Source organism: Pleurodeles waltl, chromosome 3_2 (genome assembly GCF_031143425.1).
Source record: "Pleurodeles waltl isolate 20211129_DDA chromosome 3_2, aPleWal1.hap1.20221129, whole genome shotgun sequence".
NCBI classification, from domain to species: Eukaryota; Metazoa; Chordata; class Amphibia; order Caudata; family Salamandridae; genus Pleurodeles; species Pleurodeles waltl.
The window spans coordinates 151,847,204-151,873,437 of record NC_090441.1 but is presented as its reverse complement, the minus strand read 5'-3'; the positions used below and the strand labels follow the sequence as shown (position 1 = coordinate 151,873,437).

General features: G+C 45.7%; 1 protein-coding gene across 2 annotated transcripts in view; it reads left to right on the top strand.

The window, feature by feature from the left end:
• The window catches only part of PAFAH1B1 (platelet activating factor acetylhydrolase 1b regulatory subunit 1), a 533,693-nt gene that overhangs the window by 442,080 nt on the left and 65,379 nt on the right, over positions 1-26,234 (top strand). For both annotated transcript variants that reach the window (XM_069227017.1, XM_069227018.1), the window contains one exon: positions 2,928-3,084. In XM_069227017.1, coding sequence (XP_069083118.1) covers positions 2,928-3,084 — 157 coding nt within the window. The remainder of the gene's footprint in view (positions 1-2,927; positions 3,085-26,234) is intronic.

The following is a 26,234-nucleotide window of genomic DNA, read 5'->3' as shown; positions in this document are numbered from 1 at the left end:
TATGGTGTGGTCCAGGGATCGATAGGGGTCCGCACAACCTTCTGAGGGGGTCTGTGACTGCTTAGAAAATTAAATAATGTTAACAGATTAATAAAGGGTTTATACATTTTAAAAAGGCAAAATGTACATCTGAACACTTTAAAATGTTCTACAAATGTGATGGAACTTTAAGTTGGAGGTATCCTCATTTTGATTCGTGAAAGAAGTGCAAGTGCATTAAACAGAATGTAGTATGGATGACTAGTAGCTGCAATTGAATTTAGAAAAGGTCAAATTTTCCCATTACAATGTTGGGCATCTTTTTATTGTGTATTAAATAAATGATTAAATATTTTGTGTTGATTTGAAAAATGCTTGTTTCTGTATATTTTGTGTATTGTTTTGCTGTTCAAATCATCGAAAATGCTGAAGCTGAGGTCTGCTTCAAGTAATTAAGTGGAGGGTCCACAGGAGTCAAAAGGTTGAAACCACTGCTTTACACAATAGAAATTGAGGTCTCATTGGTACTAAGGTAAGGGAAGATCTCCAGGAGTCCTGCAAGCTTAATGAGTGCCAGTTTTTGACCCATAGTTTCCTGACTGCTGTGATAGGGGTCCTGATCGCACAGAGCCCACCATATCTTTAACATTGTTATTGAGCATGGCTTGGGCAGGCAAGTGATTATTTTACTCTACAATTAGTTGCTGAAATCCCATAGCCTGACTACATACCCCAAGAAAACAATTTACCCTATTGCTTAGGCAGGAGATTCACTGATAGGCAATCTTCCCTCGCACTGGAGCAGGTTCAGAGGGTCTCTAGGAACCCACACCCCACACACACTTCAACTACCTACATCACACCTCATCCCTATGCGGTTACACCGCATCCTTCCAGGAATAGTCCAGACATATACGACCAGAATACAGAATTGGGCGACAGCAGTGATGACACTCATAAACATAATGAACCATCCCCTTACACCGCTTCCTGGTGCTGATTTCCTGTACTTGTAAGAATAAATACATCAGTGTTTGGATTTGGTGTTCATTTTGATGAAGGGCTGTATAGTGATGGTATGGAAGTCTGTGGGGGCTTTGGAACTTTCTCTGTGGCTTTGTGATCTTCTGAAATGTGCAACCACTGACCAACCCTCTGCCTCCATATTTCTCTTCTCCCCCCCCCCCCCCCCAACACACACACTGTGTGAACCCACACAACCACACCTCCCCTCATGTGTTGTCCAAAATTAAACCTTCCTCAGAGCACAAAGACATTAGACATGGCATCCAGCCCTCATGGCACCAACGTGTGAGTTGTACACAATAGGCACTCATGGTTATGCCTTACTTGGGCATAAGAGAATTGTTGTTTAGTTACTCTGAAAAGGTGCAGTAGTTCTTATGAGTAGGAGGCACAGGCGGATCTACCCGATCACCAGCAGAGCAAGCATGCCCTGGATACTAGAACAATCGATTATGCTTAGGTGCCTGAGACACTGACTCCTACAGAGTCCTTTGACACAAAAGTACTTTACGATTGTTTTAGTTTCTTGAAGACACACAGTACACTACTGAATGTGCCCTTTTATATGTTTTAAAATGCAATCTAGAGCTACAGTTGGGGGGGGGGGGGGGGGAGGTAAGACAAGGAATTCCAAAATGACAGCATCATTTTGAATGTGACCTTTACGTACGATTGCCCAATACCCAGCTGCAAGCTTAATGTTTTGTTTTTTTACTAAAAAAACAAATTCATCCCGTCTACGTAGGTCTACAGATCATTAAGTAGTCACTACAAGAACATTGCCTTCAGGAGGATTTGCAAAATGCATACAATGAAGTCCACAAATCTGTACCTTGCTATTGTATTTTTTCTTAACGCCAGAGTAGCTGGTCCAGTAAATTAAGCTGAATGTTTACTTTGAGTCCCTATCTGACTTAATTTTTCAGTCAGTTTTCCCTCTTTTATTGAGCATGAGTTTATGTGCGATTTCTTCACGAAAATTATTGAAGACACCAGTGAAGGAGTAATTGCTGATTTGTAATCCCAGTTCTCCTTTATGGGTGTCTTTGCAAGTCCTGGAATCCCTCTCCTGTTTCTTTAATTGTTTGTAGTAAAGCATTCTTGATCTTTTTTCAGGGTAGCTGTAAAAATGATACACATTTGAGTGCTAGTGAATAACATTCTTGGCTAATGGTAATTTGTTAACTTTGGTAAGAACTGAAACTGTCATACTAGTTAATACTAGCTGTAAAAGAAAGTTTAAGCTATCTAGTGTTCTGGAATCTGGCATATAGATGGAGATCTTCTGGTGTGTCAAAATAATGTAAGGTTTACTTGATCTGGACCTATGATTACAAGCAGTAACTTTCTCTTAATTCCTTTGGCACAGATATTTCAGTGATGTATTTTTCTGAAAATAATTTAAATACTCTAGCAGAGCCGATGTGATAGGCTTCAAAATAACTGCTTTCTCAGATATTTTCTGGTTCTATGGGCAGCCTTGTGTTTCTTCTGTAGTCTCAACTGAGATAATGTCTATAGAAGCCAGCTAGTGCATTGCCTGAGAGGTGCCCTATTTTTCTAACCCTTGATCTAAAATAATACAAAAATTGGAAGTTCATCTAAGAGTTTGTTTGATTCATCTAACACCTTATGTTTTGTCCTTTTTGGGGAAATAAAATTGTGCAGAAAGACATTTATGTAAATACAAAAGCTTGGGCTTGTAACTACTCTCCTGATTGCTTCATTATCTCACTGTAAGGTGCTGGCATTCCCTGTAAGTGGAGTGTATGGAAAGTGGCTAAACCACCAACTTTTCATGTGTATTTGTGTGAACAATTAAATGGGGTAATTTTTTGGAGACTGCTGCCTCGAAAGCGCAGAGCTCCAGGTAGCTTTGTGTCATTAATCTGCAATGGTTACAGTATGTTATTTGTTTGCAGGTTGGCCATGATAACTGGGTACGAGGTGTTATGTTCCATCCAGGTGGAAAGTTCATCATGAGCTGTGCTGATGACAAAACTCTTCGTGTTTGGGACTACAAAAACAAGCGATGCATGAAGACCCTCAACGCGCACGAACACTTTGTTACCTCTTTGGGTAAGGGTTGCATTTGACTGATTTCATGAAAATGGATAGTTGATTTATTTGTGAACTATTTTGGTTCAGACACTAACCGGTTTCTCTGCTTTGCATTGAACTGGTTGAGGCAACAATACAGTCTCTTGCAAAGTAATCTGTCTACATGTTGTTCATTTAAAAAGTGGCCATGTGTATTAATGCCTCTTTTGTCATCTACCACATTCAGTGTTTAAGTGGAAAAAAGACATGAGGCCACTCTATTTCAGTCCATATTCAATGTATCTAACAACATATTGCAGGCGATGCAGTGCTCGTTGTATTGACATACATTGCCATAAAAGATATGAGATGGAATTTCGTCAGAGTTCTTATGGGGGAACATGTCGGCTGTGTACTGAGTGGCTGCGAGCTCCCCAGGAGTAAGATGTTGCTTCCCGCGACATGCGCACCTGAGCACATTCCAGGCAGTGCATATTGAATACACATTCCCAAATCTTGCTGCAGTTCTTCCTTTCTTTTGGATGTCCTCCATGGTGGTCCTTGGGGAGGGGGGCATCCTCTGTTGCAAGGGTTTTGCACTGGGGGACAGCTCCACTGGAGTTACAGCGTAGCCCGAATGCAGACCTATTGCTGTGGTGGCAGCACCACCAGCCAGTAATCAAGCAGTAGAGCCTCTCTGGGCGGCACAAAAACAGCAACAACCATTGCCGCACGCAGCTGCGTTTGGCTTTAAGAAAGTCACAAGCCGAGGCATTGGGAGGCAGGTAAAGGAGACAAAAGGGGTCGGTTCCCCACATATATGGATCATCATGGTCAGACTACCGGTAAGGCTGGTGGTAAGACCTCAAGATGCACGTTTCTCACTCGTGCTGTTGTGGCTACCAGTGTAACTCCTGTGTTGGAATTTCCCCCTACCGTTTTTAAAGATACTGTGAAGGCTCAGAGGGGTATGCCGGGCGGTGTTGTGGGTGCTTCAGCCATAAAATTGGGGGAATCCATCAAGCTGCCTAGTAAGAGCACAGTAGGGAGGGGCAGGAAGATGCCAGCTCTGCAGGTTAAGATACCTCCTTTGCATTTTTTTTGTTTTTCTTTTTTTAGAGCCCTGGGTTTGCCAGCCTTACAGAGTATTGGGGGGGGGTGGTGCTTGAAGAGGTTGGGGGTAAGGTGTTATAGCCTAACAAAAGATATATCTCTTGCTGTGGATGCTCCTGATGCCCTTGCTGCTATGCCTGTTGGGCCTTCAGAAGTAGAAGGAAGACCTGAGGAGGGTACTCTTATCATAGCCCAGGTTATCACCAGCAACAGTTTTGAGGCACTTGCTGTATTAGCGGCTCAGGGTGATCAATCAGGTCAGCGAGTATGAACAAAGGCGTCTGCGGCGGAGGGGGGTGGTTTAATGAGAGAAGGTCAAGGACGAAACAAGAGCAGTCATGCCAGAGGGAATCACTTGCTGGCATTCTCTAGGGCTTAACAGAAGAGATAAAGCAGATTCAATGTGTCAGGGGCCAATTCAAGCCTCCTGTTCTGTCTCAGAAGCTAGATGAGATGGCCACACACACCAGAGCATTAGAGGGGGAGGTGGTCCTGATTAAGCAGGATGTTATGAAAAATACTACTGGGGTAGATCTGGTGACCAAGCAAAATCATGGTCTGCAAGAAGATCTTGAGAGAACTGAAAAATCATTCTCGAAAAAATATTAGATTCTTGAACATGGCTGAGGCCGAGGAGGGTGCTGACCTGAAGTCCTTTATAATCTTTTTGGTCCGGGAGGTAGTCCTAAAGGACAGACCAGATATTAACTTGGAACAAGAAATACAAACACACACAGACTTCTTCAAGAGGAATCCCCAGCAGCAAAACTCAAAGAAAAACCTAGTAAATTTTGTAAGCAGTAAAAGAGGCAGTATTGGATATCGTCTTAAGGAGTGGCTTTATTAATATGAAGGGGTTTTTCTTTACCATCGGGTCAGATGTGTCTAAGGCAACTGATCAGAGGCAGTGGGAGCTAGACAGGAGAATGGAGGAGCTGCAGAAATTGAGGTCAAAAGTGGAGTTTTTGTGGAGAAGTGTGGCACAATGGTTAGAGCGGCAGACCCTGAAGCAGAGATCTGGCTCAAGACCAGGGTTCAAGTCCCCTTTGGCAGGTCTTGGGCTCAATTTCCCTTGGAACAGATAATTGTCGACTCGGTGCCTAATCTAATTAATGGGTCCCACTCTGCAACTCTGGGCAATAGCTTGCTTAATCTCCACAACGGCCCCACCAGCACTTGGATGCCTGGCTTCACCCTGGGAGTGCCCAGGAGTGGGCACCCCTCGGGGAAAAGCCAGGAGGGGTTCCATAGCGGTATGAGTACAGCGCCTTGAGACCCTAACGGGTGAGTAGTGCGCTATACAAGTGCAAAGTTTATAGTTTTACATTTTACAGTTAAAATTTCCAGCAGTGCTCAGCATTATATGGAATAACCAGATGTTTGATAAGCGTGGTGTGGCAGATGAGGATACATTGATTGTTTCTATTTAAAAAAAAGGGGGGGGGGGCATATCCCTGAAACCCCAGGACTTTTTTTTGAATGGCAGGTTTTGCAGGGTGAAGGGGGGCACACTGGTCAGTGTTTTTATATATATTTTTTTTCCTCCCCTTTTGAAGGGTCTCACAGTAGTATCTCACAGGGAAGCATTTAGGCATTTGAAATGACCAGAAGCACTGGGAGGGTTTCCCAGGGTGGGACACGGATGGATGGGGGGGAAGGTCACTGAGGAAATAATGAAAGGAATATCCTCTGTTTTGCCAGACTATAGGATTTTCATGAGTAGACCGTAGCCAAACTATCAAGTGAAGGAGGTTGAATTTTGTTGAAGACCATGAGAGGGAGTAAGAGGATACGTTAATTCATCTGGAACATCAGTGATCTAAGGAGTCGGGGTCTACGTAGATTGGTGATGAGGTACCTTGGAGAAAGTTTGGTCCATGTTATCTTACAGGAAATCCATCTGACAGCCTTTCTCTCTAGGGTTATCTCTGATCAATTAGAGTTTTGTAAGAGGGTTCGATTTCAATAAGGAGGTTCGATTTTTAGTAAGGAAGGGTGCTGTGGTAGAGGTTCCGTTCTCAAACAGTTTAGGTAAGTGGGCCTTGGGCATGAGATGCACTGGTTTTCTTTTGGGGTTGGGGGGTTTGTTTACGGGCCAGATGTAGACTATCCTCTCTATATAAGCAACCTGGAGTAGATACTGGTTCAGCGGACAGCCCCAGTAGTTGGGCAGGGGGATGGAGGGTGGATACATAGATCAACCAGGAGTGATTGTACTCAAACACCAAGGCCTAGAGAGGTCTTTGGAAACATGCTGCAGGATTTAGGGTTGGTAGATGTATGGAGACATTTTAAGGGCTTGACGAGAGATTATAACATTTCACAGTAATAACTATGGTCACTATTCCAGATTGAATTATTTTGTTGCTGATGGAGATCTGGCGGCTACATCTTCTTGAGCTTATCTCGGACCAATGGTTTTTATATTGCAAAAATATATTTTCTTAGGTTATTTTTAGAACCTCAAGATTCAAGTTGCAGGTAAGTACCTTACAATTTTTGTATTTCACATAGGGTATCAACAGTACTTTGTTTGAAATAGGTAAGTAATCAGTTTTGGAATTATTGGCAAGAAGCTATTTTAAAAATGCGTATCCATTAGCTGGAGTGCCCTGGGGAACTGTAACCCAAGGCTTGAGCATTTGAGGATCACCACCAGGTATTAGAGTTCCTGCGTGGGGAGGTGTGAAGCACCTCCACCCAAGACAGGCTTTGTTTTTGACCACAGAGTGCCCAAAGGCACTCACCCCATGTGGTCAGAAACCTGTCTGAAAGTGGCAGTCAGTCCTACACCAGCAGTTAGGCTAACATACAGGGGCATCTCTAAGATGCCCTCTGTGAGCATTTTCCAATAAATCCCACACTGGCATCAGTGTGGGTTTATTGTACTGAGAAGTTTGCTACTAAACTTCCCAGTATTCACCGAGGCCATTATGGTGCTGTGGAGGCCGTACTGACAAACTCCCAGACCATATATGCAATATGGCTACTCTGCACTTACAATGTCTAAGAATGGACTTAGACACTGTAGGGGCATATTGGTCATGCAGCTGTGCCCTCACCTGTGGTATAGTGCACCCTGCCTTAGGGCTGTAAGGCCTGCTAGAGGGGTGACTTACCTGTGCCACAGGCAGTGGTTTGTGGGCATGGCACCCTGAGAGGGGTTCCATGTCAACGGTCTTTTTCTCCCCACCAGCACACACAAGCTGCAGGGCAGGTGGCATAATACATGCTGCAGCCCTTAGAGACTCTCCCCGGCCACAGGGCCATTGGGACCAGGGGTACCTTTTACAAGGGACTTAGCTGTGTGCCAGGGCTGTGCCAATTTTGGAAACAAAGGTAGTTTTAGGGAAAGAACACTGGTGCTGCGGCCTGGTTAGCAGGATCCCAACACACTTTCAAAGTTGGCATCAACACTTACTCAGCAGTTGATAGGATCTATCAGTTTAGCAACTGCTATTCCCCTGGCAGTGGCTACAATGCTCCCATCGATTGAGTTAGCTGGGCCTACCTCTGGGAGGTTTTGGCAGTGCTGGGTAGCAATTCCTTTTTCATTTTGACCCTCCAGAGGCTATATGAGAATTCTTTGGGCAGGATCTTACTTAATGGGTCACTGACCAGTAGTTTTGATATCCGCAGAGGCACACAGCAGGGGTGTCCCCTGTCTCCACTTTTTTATATCTACTTTGCCCAGCAGCTGAGGAGGACACCCTGGATATCCCCTTCAGTATATCACATTATAGCTATAATATTGTGCTATATGTGGATGTTTTGGTCATCTATACATCAGGCCCTGCCCTGACTATCCAGAAGGTGGAAAGGCTGGCGGATAAATTTGGGGCTTTATCAGGATACTCTGTAAATAACTCCAAGTCAGGGCTGATGTGTTGGAATGTAGTAAACTGGACAGGGGAGGCAGAGATTAAAGACGTGGACATTGTTAATGTTAACCTCTTAGAAACTATACCTCAGCATAATTTGAGGAAGGTGGCTAAAGAGGTAGATGCATTACTTGCCAGATGGAAGAATTTACCTTTAGCTATGGGCGTGTGAATTTGGTTAAAATGTTGATCCTCTCCTAGCTGACTTCCTTTTTCAATTGCATTCCTCTTAAATCCCCAAGATTGGCTATTGATGAGATCCAAGGGAAAATAACTGGTTTTATGTGGGCTTATTGTTGGTGGGGAGTTGGGGCAGGGATTAAGGCTACCTTGGACAAAGCTGAGGCACAAGCTTTTGAAAGGGGGCCTTTCCCTACTGGACCTGAATCTGTACTGTAAGTCTTTTCAGTTTAAAAATAGCATGATGCTTCTGGGTACCCTGGATACCTCAACTTGGGGGTTGAGGACCTGGGATGTGCTGAGTTCCTATACAATTTTTTTTTTCTTTCTTTTTTTAAGTCCTGCAGACTGCACTGAGCTCAAGTTTGAGAGCCAGGAAGTTCCTGGGTATGTTGTTGTTCAGGTTTTGCACCTATTTTGGACTCCTCAGGCACCAGAGAGTTCCTTCGAGATACTCTGAGCCTCCCATTAAGGAAAGCAGGCATTGTTATCATCAGCTGTCTTCTTGGCTCTCTAGTGTCAGTTAAGAAATGGGGGATTCCTGGGAGAATGAGTCATTGCTGGGTGTGCAGCCTTAAATGTAAAAGTTGCGGTCTGGTATTGTGTAGGAATCTGGCTTGGTGTGTGGTACTTACAACTTATACCAGGTCCAGGTATCCCCTATTAGTGTAGTGTAGGCAGTGTCTAGAAGCCAGGCTCTCTAGAGGTAGCTGTGGATGAGCAGCCAAGGCTTATCTAGGCGACCTGCAAAGCTCATGTAATACCACTGTACTCACACAGCACTTACACACATGAAAGAAAACACTCAGTGTTACATAAACAAAGGTACTTTATTTTAGTGACACAATACCAAAAAGTAGTAGCTTGAGAGGCAGCCCTCTAATAGAAGGTAAGTAACGCACCAAATTTATAAACTTAAACCGTACAAATGCAGTTAGACAATAGTCACTACAGGAGGAGCCCAAACCATATACTAAAAAAAAATGGAATGCAAACACCGGATCCCCACCTAGGTAAGTGTAATATGTAGAGGGGAGCTTGCAGGTACTAGGAAACCCCTAGGGTAAGTACCACAGTGCCCCCTAGCGACCAGGAGGAAAGGAGTAGATTACGAGATTTTCCCCAAACCACCCAAAAAGAAATAAAATAAAATGCAACACCCAAACAAGACTGCAAGAAACCAGAGGTGGATTCCTGAAGAGGAAGACCTGTGAAAGAAGGGGACAAAGTCCGGAAGTCACAGAAGAGTCCAGGAGGAGTAGGAGCTACTGCGCACCCAGCTGTGGCTGCAGGAGTTGGTCGGTGATAAAGTCAGCACTGCAGTCTTTGAGTCGGTGAAAAGTTCCAGAGGGATGCAGACGATGTCCCACGCTGGAAGAATTGCAGTTGGGTTTTGGTGCAAGAATTCCACCAACAAGCCTTGGCAAAGGCAAATGTCTCGGTTGACAAAGTGGAGCTGCTGGGTACCAGCAAGGCCCAGGAGGATTCAACTCAAGAGGGGAGGGGGGCACCAGTATGCCAAATATGAGGTGAAATGGTACAAGCTACCAAGGTAGAAGGGAGAGAGCATAATCACTGGGGTCCTATTTAGCAGGATCCCAGTGAACACCATGCCAAGAAAGAGAGTCATTTCCTACACATTGGAAGTTTCTTGATCGATGATGGGGAAAGTGACAGCGCCACAGTCAGTCTGGGAAGTAATAATACAGGGGAACAATTTAAATTTCATGTGGCAAATATCATTGAAGCTGTTGTACTCAGTGGTCAAGCCAGCCAGTATGAAGTGAAATAATTTCTTCACTGCTAATCGGCTATACTGGACTTCTCAAAGATCGCAAGGTTTGTGCAGGCAGTGACCCTGAGGTGCTGAAGGTGTGGCCTACTAAAAGCTAACAATGAACATCTATTTTATACTTGCCTGGTATTAAAGGTTTTTGGGAAGACGTTGAGACCGTTGTAAAGGGCATCCTGGGGGTCAACATGAAACTAAGCCTCGGGTTGGTTTTGTTGGGGGGTGGATATGGTCTTGCATGGCCTACTTAGAGTATGGAGAGGTTTGTTGTTTTATCTTGTACTTTTAGCCAGGCGAGAGATCTGTAAGCACTGGACTGAGTCATCTCCCACCACTGCAATAGACTGGCTCAAGGTGGTACGTTAGACTTACTATTTGGATATCGGGGGCAAGGCTGGTGGGACAAACAGGATATGGGCCGACTTCCTCAGGTGGAGTGGTATGTTGGCACCATAATCTTTAGATTAAATGGTTTTATGATAAAACCATGCACTGCTATGTGTGACGAGTCCTTTGGCTCAGTTGGAGCAGTGGGCCCAAGGAATTTGCAGCAGTGTGAGTCTGATAATAGAGAGACGGCTTGTTTGCAGAAGTTACGGTGATATGAGGACAAAAAAAAATTGAAGAATAGTCTGGAGTTTAGTAAGGAGGCAAGAGCACCAACTATTAATATTAGCCCCAATCTGAATGTAATCATGTTACAACATGCATCAGTGTTTCAACCCAGACTTAAGTGCTCTGTAATGCAGTTATATAACTGGAGCCTCATTACACTGCAGACTAGTAATCTGTGTGATGTGTAAAACAGAAATAAATTGTGTGTGCCTACCTCTATTAATGATACCTTGAAGCCACCTACTCTTCAGTAGTGGTAAAGGCATGTGTATGACTCAGCGTTAAGTGCTCAAAGGCCTCAGCTAGTATCTGCAACATGTACGTACACTAGTCACAAACTACTGTACCAAATAATTCACAGTAATCGTTCATCTATTTGCTTATACTTGCACATTCCCAGCACAAACTGACCGGGATGCAGCTACCTTTCTGCCAGGCACATTTGAGCCTAAAGATTGCAGGCCCTTATGGGGGCTGGTGGGTTTATTTATTTACCGTTTGAGCGCATAATTACCTAGCGCGTGTCCTGGCGCTAAGCCAAACATCCGTACTGCCTACCAATCAAAAATACCTAACTAAAAGTAAAAAGAAAAGTTTCAAACCTTTATGAAGTTTAACAGATCAGGTTTAAAATGATGAATAGGCAGGTAGTTCCTGGCTTGAGTTGTGACCACTGAAAAAGCCTTACTCCTTACGTGAGTTTCGTGAACTTTGTGTAGTAAGCGTACCGGCTGATGTGGAGCGACGCAGCCCAGAGGGACAATATTTTGGAAACCTATCTGACACACAAGAACCGTGAATTGGTGGGTGAGGAACTTTGAGCCATGCAGAGGATTTAAACTGACATCTCATCCTAATGGACAGCCCATGAAACTTTCTAACAAGAGAAGAGGCACTTCCAAATCCTATTTTCCCCAAAATCAACCTGGCTGCCACATTTTGTATGATTTGCAGTCTCTGCATTAACTACTTGGGTAGCCCAAAATAAAGAACATTACAATAATCCAGTCGAAGTACCAAAGTTTGCACCAGCAACTGCTTAGATGAACTGAGCAATCTTCTTAACGTGCCTCAGAAGTTAAAAAAAAAAAAAAAAAAAAAAAAAAACAGGAGTCATCAATTTATTGGTAGTTTATTCAAGGGAACGTCTGCTATTAATAGCACTCTTAAGTGTCAAGCTGGTGAGGTTGATACTGGGCATTGGCCACTACAAATGGGAAGAAATGGAAGTAGTTCCAAAAGTCACCAATTCCTTTTTATCCAAATTCAGGCAAAATGAGTTGTTAATCCAGTTAGTCACTTCATCATACAGCTCCTGGATTGTTCCTGAAGCAATGTTAAATCCCTCTCCATCCTGATGATTGTCATGTGCATACCTGTAAAATTGAAGTCCAGAATATACAATAAGATGTGCAAGACGAGCCATATCAATATTGAAAAGAATAGGACTGAGGGTAGACCGCCTGTGGAACCCCACATACAATATCCTTAAGATCCTAGCAGAAGCAATCCAACTGTACAGTCTGTCTTCTATTCATCAGGAAGGATTCACACTCAGACAAGGACAAAGAAACCCCATTCTAACCACAAAGTTCTGTGGATCAGAGATATAAATTGTACCAAGTCTGTATTTGCTAATAGTTCTGAGCTTCAGAAGAAAGTCTCACTTATCTAGCACCCAGTCCATATTTTTAGAACTGGTAGTTGAAGCCACAATTTCATGAGTTGATTATATCCTGCAGGAATTACCTCAATCCAAAGAAACACGGAGTAGGCTACAGGAAAAATAAAGTCTATTTAGTACTTGAGTTTATTTAAAAAAAAAAAAATGCATCACCCCTAAATTTAGTAAGCTCCACTCCAGGCTCACCTCTGGCAAAGTCGAAAGACAGTTTCCATTTGTGTCAAAGTATCCATTGTAATCTCTTGGTTGTCCAGCTCGGCAGGAAGGCGCTGAGCTGAAGGCAGTTATCAGAACTTTGGGTCATGTTCGCTACTCTGCTGACCAGAATTCGGCAGCCTGAACTCTTCTTATCTCTCATTGAGATCTCATCTCCCCACACTTTTGTAGGCTCTTCATTGGCTTCCTATTAAAACAAGCCTTTGCAATGCAATGGGTCTCTAATTTGCTCGGGTTAGAGCTATTAGCATTGTAAATTTCTAACTTGGCTGTGCTTGCCACATACATTGAAAAGCAAAAGTAAAACAGTTGACAAAAGTGAGCCGATTCAAAGGGACATGGCTACCATGAGAGCGAAGGAGAGACACAAAAAGAAAAAATGTAGGTTGCAGTCAAATATATTGTCAATCGTGCAATTATCCAACTAACAGGGTCAGTCTGCAAGGCAGTAACAAAACCACCCCAAGAAGGGACAAACGTAAAGCATTTACCAATGATGATAAAGGATTTTTGAAAGGCAAGCCCATGAACAATTGAAAGTGATGGGCGTGCAAGGTTAAAAGCTCTCAATTTTTACAACGGGTCAAAGCGCTTGCACGCTTGACCTAAAAATTAATGTTTCTTGACCCTTAAGTGTTTATTACTATCAGACAAAATCCATTTGTAACAACTTCAGAAACCAAAAGATTGAGCTTAAGCCTACAGGGATACAAACTTATAACTTGCTGGCTACGTGCAGGGGTTTGCAGCTTGCACGTAACTCCCTAAGCTGTTCTCTCAGGCTGGTACCTTGACTGATGGTGTTACAGAAGGATCTCTGTAAGAACTTAGTAACCAAGTGATCCACCTTTCAATTACACACATTTCTCTCCATCGGGCACCTTAAGCCTCTAAGCTATTTTGTGGTGATTCCAACATTTGAACAGAGACATGCCAGCAAGAGTATTTACCACCTGAGGTATCTTGCGAGTACAACAAGCTACCCTTCGTTGGATAGACATATATAAAATTGATGCCTCTAATTTATCTTAAAATACAGCCTGTTAGGTTCTGATTTACTGATTTAGTTACTATTTATTGTCACATTTTTTCAGTATTGTTAGATTCTCTGCGGGAAGAGTTTGTAAAAAAATAAATAAAAATAAAATAAAAAATGGAAATATATTCGACGACCACAATCAATAATTGATTCTTCTATCCATGACATCACCCTGTGAATGCACCCCTTTCTGATCCCACTGCCTTCATATTAGTGACATCAACTTTATGTTCACTGTTCAATTACTGGGGTGTTGAAAACAACATGTGCAATAAGTAAATTAAAACCAGCCGATTCAAAGCGCCATGACCGTGAGCGCAAAGGAGGCACATAAGGATAAATAAAAAGTAACAGATGACACAGGTGAGCAGAATCAAAGCGCCATGGCCGCCATGAGCTTGAGCACAAAGGAGACACACAAAAGGAAAAAAGTTTGCTCAAAGTCCAACATATCGGCGAACGTGCAATTAACCATGTAACAGGGTCAATCCCCTAGGCAGTAACAAAACCTCCCCAAGAAGGGACAAATGTAAACATTTACCAATGATGAGGATTTTTGAAAGGCAAGTCTATGAACTAGTGATAGTGATGGGTGTGTGTGTGTGTGGTAAAAAATCCACATAGATACCAAGATGTTGGAAAAGCAGCGCTTGAGCTCTGCTATGCTCGACCTAAAAAAGGATTCTTTTCAAAACACTAGTCCTTGTCCACAAAGCACTGCATTTCAACGGTGCAGGCTGTCTCAGGGAAATAGAGATTATATTCCCTCTAGAAATCTTCGGTCTGCCGCTGGTCGGTTCGCTAGAATCCCCAAGATCTGTCAAGTGAGAATTGTGGTCAAGTCTTCTATCTCTGGCCGGTAGCCTGGAATAAACTTCCTTTGGAGTTACCCACAACAGCTCCAACATGAGTAATTTTATAGTCTGCTTTCTGCAGGTAGCCTTGAGGCCAGCGCTGGGACACTCCGAGGAGTATCTCATCATGCTGGAAGTCGTAATGGGCCTCGAGTCTGAATCTTCTGATGACCGAATCGTAAAAAGACCCAACAACGGAGTGTAAAGAAATGCTAAAAACTCAAGCACCGCTGCAGAGCCACACCTAAGCCTATGGTAGGTCCATTTGTCTGCTCGCATTGCAACTTCACCTGCCTCCACACACCCACTGCTCACACACCACCCCCCACACAGTCAGAACTCAAGATTCACACAGTCCCACACACTCCTCAACAATCACCCACAGGCACCCTAAATGCCCCCTCCTCAATACACCCTCACTTGGCAAGCACTCAACTGAGATTTGGGACCTCATCAACTCCAATGTACCGGATTCTCCTCTTCCTAACCAAAACCTGGTTCAACCACACATTGGAACCAGACATCGCCACAGCCACCTCTGCTTGATTATAAAATCCTGTACCAGGACAGACCTCATAAATCAGGAGACGGACTCTCCATCTGCAGACACCATCAAGTGTACATAACACTGATGCAGAAGCCACCTTTATGGAACAAATGCAGCTTCTGACTGACAGTAAAACCATCAGCACCCTCACCTACCGACCCCCAAGACCTCGCACCCACTTCAGCAACCTCATCAACCTCACTACACAACTCACCATGGTAACCAAAGACTTCATAGTCCTAGGCGTTCTCTTCTTTCATCTCAACAACCCCACAGACACCAGCTCCATGGACTTGCTTGAAAACTACAGAACTTCAGCCCCACAAGCTCGTGTTACAAGGTTAAAGTCAGCCACATCACTTCACTTAAATGGTCGGACTACTCCATTGTCCACCTCCACATGTAGGGCCACCACCCACTCCTACGGAGTCTAGCAACACCCCAAGCTGCTACTAGAAGAAAGTTACTGAAACAGAATGACTTGACAACCTCCAACTTTACGGAGACCCCTCCAGTGACTTCATGAACCACACAAACACACCTGCACAATACCCTGGCACTCCTGAAAAACCCCAAACTAAAAAAATCCAACAAACAAGCTTGCTGGTACAAAGCTGACCTCTGAGAATGTGCAAACTGCTCAAAGGAAAATGGAGAACCACCTTAAGAAATAGCTACAAGGCCTCACGCAGACACTATCACCAAAAACCAGTCCCTGACCTTGAGAATCTAGTCTAGCTCCAACAAAGGCAAGGGACTGCTTGCCATCGTCAAGGAATTCACCAACCTAACAGCCACTTCTCAAACCAATCACCCCTACACAAGAACTCTGCAACAACCACTCTGACTTCTCTCACTTCGATCCCTAGCCACCCCCATCAACCTTGCCAGTCTGCTAACCTCATCAACCAAAACTACCAACTGATAGCATGGAAATCTCTTCCCATTGAGCAGCATGGAAATCTGCCCATTGAGAACACTTCAGCGATTCTTATAAAGGGTTCCCACAGACCTCAGCCCCACCGTATCTACAACCTGGGGAAGTGCTACAATCAGCTCTCCACTCATTTCCATCAATACCTCCCTGAAGGCAGCCATCTTCCTGATAGCTGGAAACAGACTGAAGTCACGGCCCTCATCAAACAAAAAAACCTCTGCTGACCACAAATTGCTCAGCAACTATGACCCTTCACACAGGCCCTATTCACTAGCAGATTAGACAAAGAGAACACACTCTACGTCCGCATTCCACCCCATCTTCACAAACCTCAACTCATCCAAAATGTCGCCACCAGACTCTTCCTTGGCCTTCTGAGCCAAATCCACACCAATACTGAGTTCCACTGGCCCCATCCAGAAGCGCTGCCAGTTCAAATTTATCACACACACAGGTCACTATATCGCATGGGACCTGCATACCTCAGTCAACGGCTTGACGTCCACCAACCCATCAGACACCTTTGCTCAGCATCACACACTCGCACACCCAGCATCCACAGAAGCAGAATGGAAGGTCGAGCATTCTAAGTTGCCAAATCCTAGAATAACCTCCCCCAATACATCGGGGCCTCCTCCTCACTTACTGAGTTATGCAAAAAACTGAAGATCTAGCCATTCGATTAGTCTTCTTGCAGGACCCTCAAGACTGCCTATATTCAGGTCCAGCCTCGCCACACATCAACAATCACCTACTGAGCACCTTGATACCCTCACAGGTGACAAGCAGCTCTCCACAGATCCACCTTACATTACATGCGACACCGACAGCAGTGTGTATTTATATTTGAAGTAACTTGCCTTTTTACCCCTACACTTATAAAGAGCTGGGTTCACTGCTTCGCCCAGATAAAATCTCTGCAGCCACCTATTACTGATGTCTAAGGCTTACATGGCTTATTTGTAAATTTTTGTATTCTGCAGCATAAATCTTATCTACATTCAAATTGCTGTACATTTTTATGACATCAGTTGATTGGCTCCAGAAAACGTCTTTGTAGGAAGTTGGCTCTGTATGTACTATTTCAAAATGAGATATAGTGTGCACAGAGTCCAGGGGTTCCACAAGAGGCTTGACAGAGAACTAATGCTGTATTTGTGATTGTGTGGTCGAGCAGTTAGGTTTATCAAAGGGTAGTGTTATGCATGTGTTGTGTACACACAAGCAATAAGTGAAGCCAAGTAGGCACCGAACACGCACCCTCAGTGGCATAGGGGTGGCAGGGTGCAAATAGGGTGTGGGGTTCCCACTGGAACTCAATGGGGGAACCCTGGGGGTCACATAGGTGCTGCAGGCAAGGCACAGGGGGGCTTCTCTGGCAAGTCACCAACTAGACAGGGAAGAAGGCCGCCTGCTGGTCACTGTTGCACCGGTGGACGTGTCTCGAGTCTGGGGGCTACGGGTGCAGTGCTTCTCCAGGCGTCAGAAATCTTCATTCTGGGCAGTCGCGGTCAGGGGGGTCCTCTGGATTCCCTCTGCAGGCGTCGTCGTGGAGAGGTTAGCCGAGGGTGGACACTTGGTCGGAATCGCCTGTGGGGGTCCTCTCTGGCTGTTTGGTTCCTCTGGACACGGGCCAGGGGCGTTGGGTGCAGAGCAGTTTTGGACTCACTTTTCTGGAGTCCCTTTAAATATGGTTGCTTTTTCTTGTTGGACAGGTCTCCTATCCACTGGAGTTTCCTGGTCCTTGGTGATGCAGGCAGTCCCCTGGAGGCTTTTCAGGGGTCACTGGTCCTGTAGAACGTGTTGCTTCTTCTTTCGAAGCTTTTTGAAGCAGGAGCTGGGCCAGTAGGGCTGGGGCCAAATCATTTGTTGTCTCTTCCTCTTCTCTGCGCGGTTTTCAGCTCAGCAGTCCCTTTCTTGAGGTCGTCAGAAATCTGACTAACTTGGTTCAGGGAGCCCTTAGATACTAAATTTAGGAGTGTTTTTAGGGGTTAAAGGGCAGTAGCCTCTGGCTACTGTCCGTAAGGGTGGCTACACCTTTCCTGTGCCCAGTCCCTTAGGGGAGGGGGCATATTCCCAACCCTGTTGGTACCTGTCCTCCAAACCAAGATGTAGGATTCTGCAAAGGGGGAGAGGGGGCACGTCCACTCTGGGCACCTTATGGGTGGTCCTGGCTAAGGGGGTGACTCCTTGTTTTTTTTCTAATTATCCCTCTGGACTTGCCGTCAAAAGTTGGGCTTTGTCCGGGGGCTGGGCATCTCCACTAGCTGGAGTGCCCTGGGGCATTGTAACACGAAGCCTGAGCCTGTGAGGCTCACCACTAGGTGTTACAGTTCCTGCAGGGGGGAGGTGTGAAGCACCTCCATCCAGTGTAGGCTTTGTTTCTAGCCCCAGAGAGCACAAAGGCTCTCACCCCATGGGGTCAGCAACTCGCCTCTCAGAGGGAGCCTGGCACAGACCATTCAGTGTTGCACTGAAGGATTGGGTAAAATACAGGGGGCATCTCTAAGATGCCCTCTGTGTGCATTTTTTAATAAATCCAACACTGGCATCAGTGTGGGTTTATTATTATGAGAAGTTTGATACCAAACCTCCCAGTATTCAGTGTAGCCATTATGGAACTGTGGAGTTTTTGTCAAACTCCCAGACCATATACTTAATATGGACTTAGACACTGTATTGGCATATTGCTCATGCAGCTGTGCCCTCACCTGTGGTATAGTGCACTCTGCCTTAGGGCTTTTAGGCCAGCTAGAGGGGTGACTTGCCTATGCCACAAGCAGTGTTTTATGTGCATGGCACCCAGAGGGGATGCCATGTCGACTTTGCCTGTTTCTCTCCACCAACACACACAATCTGTAATGGCAGTGTGCATGGGTTAGGTGAAGGGTCCCTTAGGGTGGCACAACATACGCTGCAGCTCTTGGGGACCTTCCCTGGTCACAGGGCCCTTGGTATCTGTATGCCAGGGCTGTGGCAATTTTGGAAACAATGGTACATTTTTAGTGAAAGAATACTGGTGCTGGGGGCTGGTTAGCAGGGTCCCAGCACACTGTCAAGTCAGCATCTGTATCCTTCATGGGCCTTCCTTTAGTATCCTATGCCCTAGGTACCAGGGCCATTTAGTAGGGGGTTATAGTGGTAGCTAAAGATTTTCCAATTGGGAAAAACGACTGTGCAGTTACAAGAGAAAGAGATCTGGCACTGGGGACCTGTTTAGCAGGGACCCAGTGAACTATCAGTCAGAATTGCACCAGAAACCAGGCAAAAGGTGGGGGGGGATGGCCATGTCATGAGCCATTTTTCTACGAGGTTGTGCAAGGTGTGTTCCAAATATGGGAAGACCATAGCTCAATCTGCGCCCTCCCCGAGAAAATGCAAGGTCAGCACTTCAGCGTGCTATGGAAGCATGTTCATCTTTGAGGAACTCAGGACTTCTATATGCCTTTTTGCTGATACCACTGCTGCCCCGAGTTCCCAAGATTTGCCCTGGTTGTGCCCAAGGCGTCCTAGTGGCCCCAGAGTAGGCAGAGAGTTAGGTGTCAGAACGCCTGGACATAATCTGTCCTCTGATCAGGCTGCCCCTCTGGGAGGATCTGCTCTCGCAACAGCAGAACAGAGTATTCTCTTCCAGGGGATCCTCATCAATAGTCATAAACATTGAATATTCCCGCCCTTGTGCGGGGACCCCGGAAAATTCCCGCCCTTGTGCGGGGACCCCGGAGCATATATATATAAAATACATACATATTATCATGTGTAAAACAGCAATGCAGGCTATAATCATAAATAGGCTAAAATGCTTTATTTCTATGCAAGTTTTTTTTTTTTTTTTTTTTTTTATATTATAAAATCACAAATAGATCATAAATATCTACCTAAGCCCCAAAAACTGGACTTAGGGAAGTAAACAGCAGTAAATATCAGAGAAAAATAGAAAAAAACACATTGAAAAACAATGAAGCATTCTTAGCCAATAGGCTGCATGCAGGTTAACACAGGAGAACCATAAAAACTTTGGCACCGTGCCTTTAAGACCCTGAGCACCTCCAGTATCCCACCATGCCTCAGGGGTGAAGGGAAGGTGACAGTTGGTTCACAGTTAGGTCAGTTCTTTTTTCCGGCTTCTTCTGAGAGGATCCTGGAGCATTGAGCTCTCAGTTTTTCTGAGTTTTCCTCAGAAAAATTCTTTAAAAAAGCGTTTTTTCACTTTTCACTCGACAAGTAACATCTTTGTCTGAGCTAGGAAGGTTTTTTCTGACAGAAAAATGCCATCTCTTTTTGTAAAATGTCCCTCTTGTGGGAAGAAGAAAGCCCAGTCAGACCCACACTCTGTGTATTGTCTGCCTGCCACAGAGTCACTGTCCTGACACCTGCAAGTATTGTAAGAAGATGTCAAGGAGGACTCTCAAAGACAGAGAGAAGATCAGGCTACATGGGCTTCAGGAGAGGAAAAAGTCAACATCCTCTTCACTTCCCAGACCTACAGCAGAAGGAATGGCCCGATCGACGTCGACAGGTAGGATTGTACCTGTTTGTTCTCCATCGACGTCATCGGCACCACCGTCTCACCGGCATACATCGCCGTTGACGGCGACCAGAGCGACGTCGAGGGACAAAACGTCGAAGCATGGACACAGGGGTACATCTCCGTCGACGGCAGGCCGCCGTTCGGCGTCGAGTCATCTCCGGCGCTCCCGTTCGCCGTTGAGAACGTCTCACCCCTTGGCGTCGAAGGACACGACACCAAAAACACCTCGACGGCATGAACATCCGCCGTCGACCACTCGCCACTCAACGTCGAGACACACGACGGCGAGTAGGTCCAGGTCCCGTGATAGGCTATCGGCGTCAAGACACTCGACGGCAAGACCTCCGACGTCAAGACCTTCGACGTCAAGACCTTCGACGTCGAGAGCAGACCAGCCATCGCAACCTTCGACGTCGAGGATGCAATCGACGTCGACACAACCTTCAGCTGTGTCACAGGCAGTAGAGCCAGCGGACAAAGCTCCCTCACCGGTGGTCTCTATAAGGAGTGCATCATCCCATTCCAGAGCATCGGGGCATGTTTCTCCCATCACAGCATCCCCGGACTCACAATACTCGAGGATGTATTCTCCTACTGCCTCATTACCGAGAACGCCATCGCCTACAGCTAGAGCAGGACGGGCTCGTTCTGCTTCTCGTCAGCCGACCACAAGACCTGCACACTCTGCTACAGCCTCTCGGAGCAGGTCCCGTTCCCGAAGGAGAACCAGGTCACGAACACCACGCAGAAGATCACCTTCTTGGTCTTCTTCAGGATCGTCTGTGGGGCGCTACTCCCCCACACTCACAGATTCTCCACCTGCTAGGATTTCCCCGGTGGATGATATCACCACTTTTAATGAGGTTCTTCTAAGGGGAGCGCAGAAGCTAAATATTGAGGTACCGGAGCCGGCCACCTCATCCTCAGTTATCTTTGAGACCCTACAACACAGATCAGTCTCGAGAAAACTGCTGCCACTAGTACCGGGTTTGCTGCAACCGACTATGGACACTTTTCTGTCTCCAGCCACTCTCAAGTCTGCCCCGGCTAGGATTCAAAAGAAATACAAAGCTCCGGAACAAGATCCTTTATTCCTGCGGAAGGATCCGCCACCGGACTCTGTGATCTTAGCCGCAGCCAGAAAAACACACACTGTGGCATCATCTTCCACAGTCCCCCCGGATAAGGAGAGCAGACACCTAGACTCTCTGGGGAGAAAGATGTGCGGTACGGCGGCATCTGCTATGAAGGTCTCCAGCGCCTCAGCACTTCTGGGCAGATATGACCGCTCTCTGTGGGACTCACTCCACAGATTTACAGAAAAGTTGCCCAGGGAAGATAGACAGGACTTCCAGGAAATCTTGCAGGAAGGGGGCCTAGTATCTAACCAGGTCATCAGCGCGGCGGCGGACGGGGCGGATTTGGCTGCGCATGGGTATGCGCACGGAATCTGCGCTAGGAGGTCTTCCTGGCTACGGCTCACGGGTCTGAAACAGGAAGCACAGCAGCGCATTTTGAACCTCCCATTCAGCGGGAGTTCGTTGTTCGGTACCCACGCGGATGAAGAGATGGCCCGAACGAAAACGGAAGTCGACACGATGAGGGCAGTGGGCCTGGAACGTAAAAAAGACTTCAGGCGGAGGTACAGGCCGTATGACAGACGACCATTCCAGCAGAGGGTTCAAACCCCTCACTGGTCTCAAAGGCCACAACAACGACAGGGACGTCCCCTGTTTCAGGCACGCAGACCCACAAGAGACAGAGGGTCAAGTAGACCTCAACAGTCTACAGCAAAGACACCATCAAAGCAATGAGGCATTGCTTCCCTCAGCACTGTGCACCACTCCGGTGGGGGGAAGTGTTACGCATCATCTTCGCGAGTGGCACTCAATCACAAAAGACAAATGGGTGCTCAATATTGTCGAACATGGCTATTCTCTCCTTTTCAAAAAACCTCCTCCACACTTGCCGCCAGCAAGGTGTTTTCCTTCTCATCTCAGCCTGCTACGCAAGGAAGTTCTCGCACTCCTACAAAAGAAAGCTGTAGAAAAGGTTCCTCCGGCACAAAAAGGAAAAGGGGTGTACTCCCGTTACTTTCTGGTGGCGAAAAAAGGTCAACAGGGCCTCTTCAGACCAATTCTGGACTTACGGCTCCTGAACAAGTACATAAGAAAACAAAAGTTCAGGATGCTAGCCCTTCACCAGATTGTCCCGCAACTGCATCAGGGAGACTGGATGTGCTCCATCGACCTACAGGATGCATATTTTCACATCCCAATAGCAACCAAACATCGGAAATTTTTACGTTTCCAGATAGCGTCACAGCACTACCAATTCAGAGTCCTTCCATTCGGCCTGAAGTCTGCACCCCGAGTCTTTTCAAAATGTGTAGCAGTGGTAGCGGCACACCTTCGAAGACAAAAAATATTCGTCTACCCCTACCTGGACGACTGGCTAGTGAAGGCCTCATCTCCGGATCAGGCGAGAAAACATTGAGATATCGTTCTAAGAACTTTCGAGTCTCTAGGTCTTCAAATCAACCACGACAAGTCAACCTTGATTCCAACACAAAACCTCCACTACCTGGGAGCGATACTAAACACAGAGCTCCAAAGAGTGTATCCTTCGGAGGAACGACTTTTATCAATCCACAGGAAGTGTCAACATCTATTAACAGCCGATGCACCTACAGCTCGTCAGGTGACATCGCTTCTGGGCTCCATGGCTTCATGCATCTTCATTGTCCCGAATGCCAGGCTACGCATGAGGCCCCTTCAGGAGGCATTAGAGAACAATTGGAGCCAAAAGACTGGTCACTGGGAGGACAGAGTTCGACTACCAGCAGTGGCTTTTCAATCACTACAATGGTGGATGCACAGACCTCACCTGTCGATAGGTTCTCCGTTTCACCAGACAATTCCAGTCGACACTCTGGTAACGGATGCGTCTCTTCAGGGTTGGGGTGCTCATCTGGGTTCCTTCCAAGCTCAGGGTCTGTGGTCCGACAAGGAAAAGATCTATCACATAAATCTACTGGAACTCAGAGCAGTCCATCTGGCTCTCAAATCTTTCTCTCCATTGGTTCAGGGGAAATCTATCCTAATTCAGACAGACAATACAACCACAATGTATTACCTGAACAAACAGGGGGGAACAAGATCACTACCTCTGTCTCGAGAATCCCAAACGATATGGCATTGGCTCCTGGCCAGGGGAATGTCCATCACAGCGGTACACCTGCCAGGTCAGCAAAACGTAGAGGCAGATTTCCTGAGCAGACATCTGGAAGACGCGCACGACTGGGTGCTACACGACGAAGTCGTCGAGGACATCTTCGGTCAATGGGGTCGACCTCAGTTGGATCTCTTTGCAGACGAAACAAACAAGAAATGCCCAGACTTCGCGTCCAGGTTCTGCCGTCCGGGATCTCAAGGGAATGCCCTGTTGATCAACTGGTCAGGGACATTTCTCTACGCCTTTCCACCGATTCCCCTCATACCGGCAGTAATCAACAAATTTTACAACTCCAGAACCAGAATGATTCTGATAGCGCCACAATGGCCCCGCCAATTCTGGTACACGGACCTACTCAACTTATCGGAAAGACCTCACAGGAGGTTGCCGTGCAGACCGGATCTCCTGAGCAGGATGGAAGGCAGAATCCTACATCCCAACCTTCCCTCTCTGAGCTTGACAGCATGGCTCCTGAATTCCTACAGTATGGGCACCTAGGGCTCTCACAGGAGTGCATGAGCATCTTGAAAGAGTCAAAACGACCTTCCACGCGGCGTTCTTACGCTTTTAAGTGGAAGAGATTTTACATCTGGTGCTCTCAACAAGGTATAAATCCCATACGAGCTCAGGAGGACGTCATACTATCCTATTTACTTCATCTGGCGAAGTCTGGTCTGCAGGTATCTAATATTAAGGTTCATTTGTCTGCAATTACAGCGTATCGTAAGTCGCCTTCTCAGGAATCCTTCTTTACGATACCTGTAGTCAAGGATTTTTTAGAAGGCTTGAAAAAGGTTTTTCCTCCCATTCGGAGACCTTCTCCTCCATGGGAACTGAATGTAGTCCTGTCAAAACTTATGGGCCCTCCCTTTGAACCTATCCACAAGGCCTCTTTACAGCACCTTACGTGGAAGACGGCTTTTTTGGTGGCCATTACTTCAGCGAGGAGGGTCAGCGAAATTCAGGCTCTGTCTTGCAGAGAACCGTACACGGTTTTTCACGATAATAGAGTGGTTCTGCGAACTCACCCATCTTTCCTTCCGAAGGTGGTGTCAGAATTCCATATCAATCAGACTATATCTTTACCGACTTTTCTTTCCCAATCCGGAGACTCCGGCTGAGAAAGCATTGCATTCTTTAGACTTAAAAAGAGTGCTGAAATTCTATTTGGACAAAACAAAACCGATTAGACATTCTAACCATTTGTTTCTGAATTATGGTCATTTAAGAACAAGAGAGGCAGCGTCTAAACGAACTATATCAAGATGGATTGTGTCTTGTATTGTTAACACTTACCAACTGGCTAATAAGCAATTACTGGCTAGGCCAAAAGCGCATTCCACAAGGGGAAAAGCGGCTACTGCTGCCCTCCTTAACAATGTACCAATTTCCGAGATTTGTAAGGCTGCTACATGGAAGTCTGTGCATACCTTTACTAAGCATTACTGTTTAGACTCGGATGCAAGAGCGGATGCCCAGGTGGGGCAGGCCTCTCTTAGAAATCTATTTGCATGAATATGTATTCTTTCCTGCACTTCTTTCGGACAGTCCGCAGAGTTTAGGGATGGGCTTGCTAATCTATTCAATGTTTATGACTATTGATGAGGATCCCCTGGAAGAGAAGGATTAGTTACTTACCTGTAAATCCTAGTTCTCTTCCAGGGGTATCCTCATCAAAGTCATAAACAACCCACCCTCCTCCCCGGACTTAAGTCTCCTAGAAGTGCAGGACAGATTATCTTTCTGATCAGTTACACAGATTGTCACCGTAAAAAAGTACTGACCTAACTGTGAACCAACTGTCACCTTCCCTTCACCCCTGAGGCATGGTGGGATACTGGAGGTGCTCAGGGTCTTAAAGGCACGGTGCCAAAGTTTTTATGGTTCTCCTGTGTTAACCTGCATGCAGCCTATTGGCTAAGAATGCTTCATTGTTTTTCAATGTGGTTTTTTCTATTTTTCTCTGATATTTACTGCTGTTTACTTCCCTAAGTCCAGTTTTTGGGGCTTAGGTAGATATTTATGATCTATTTGTGATTTTATAATATAAAAAAAAAAAAAAAAAAAAAACTTGCATAGAAATAAAGCATTTTAGCCTATTTATGATTATAGCCTGCATTGCTGTTTTACACATGATAATATGTATGTATTTTATATATATATATGCTCCGGGGTCCCCGCACAAGGGCGGGAATTTTCCGGGGTCCCCGCACAAGGGCGGGAATATTCAATGTTTATGACTTTGATGAGGATACCCCTGGAAGAGAACTAGGATTTACAGGTAAGTAACTAATCCATGCACCCTATCCTTTGCGATCTACACCTTCATTCTTGGAGATTAAGCAAACAGATGAAAACCTTTGAGCTACCTCTGAAGGTGGTTGAAGTCATCTTGGCAGCCAGGCATCCCTTGACAAATACTGTATATGCCTGTCGTTGGGACACATTTGTGGTCTAGGGCGGTACACACGGCAGATAGAGCCCTCTCCCACTACAAAGTTAGCTAACATGTTACTCAAGTATTGGAACTTTCATAGATTCACATGCTTGAATCATTCCCCGTCGT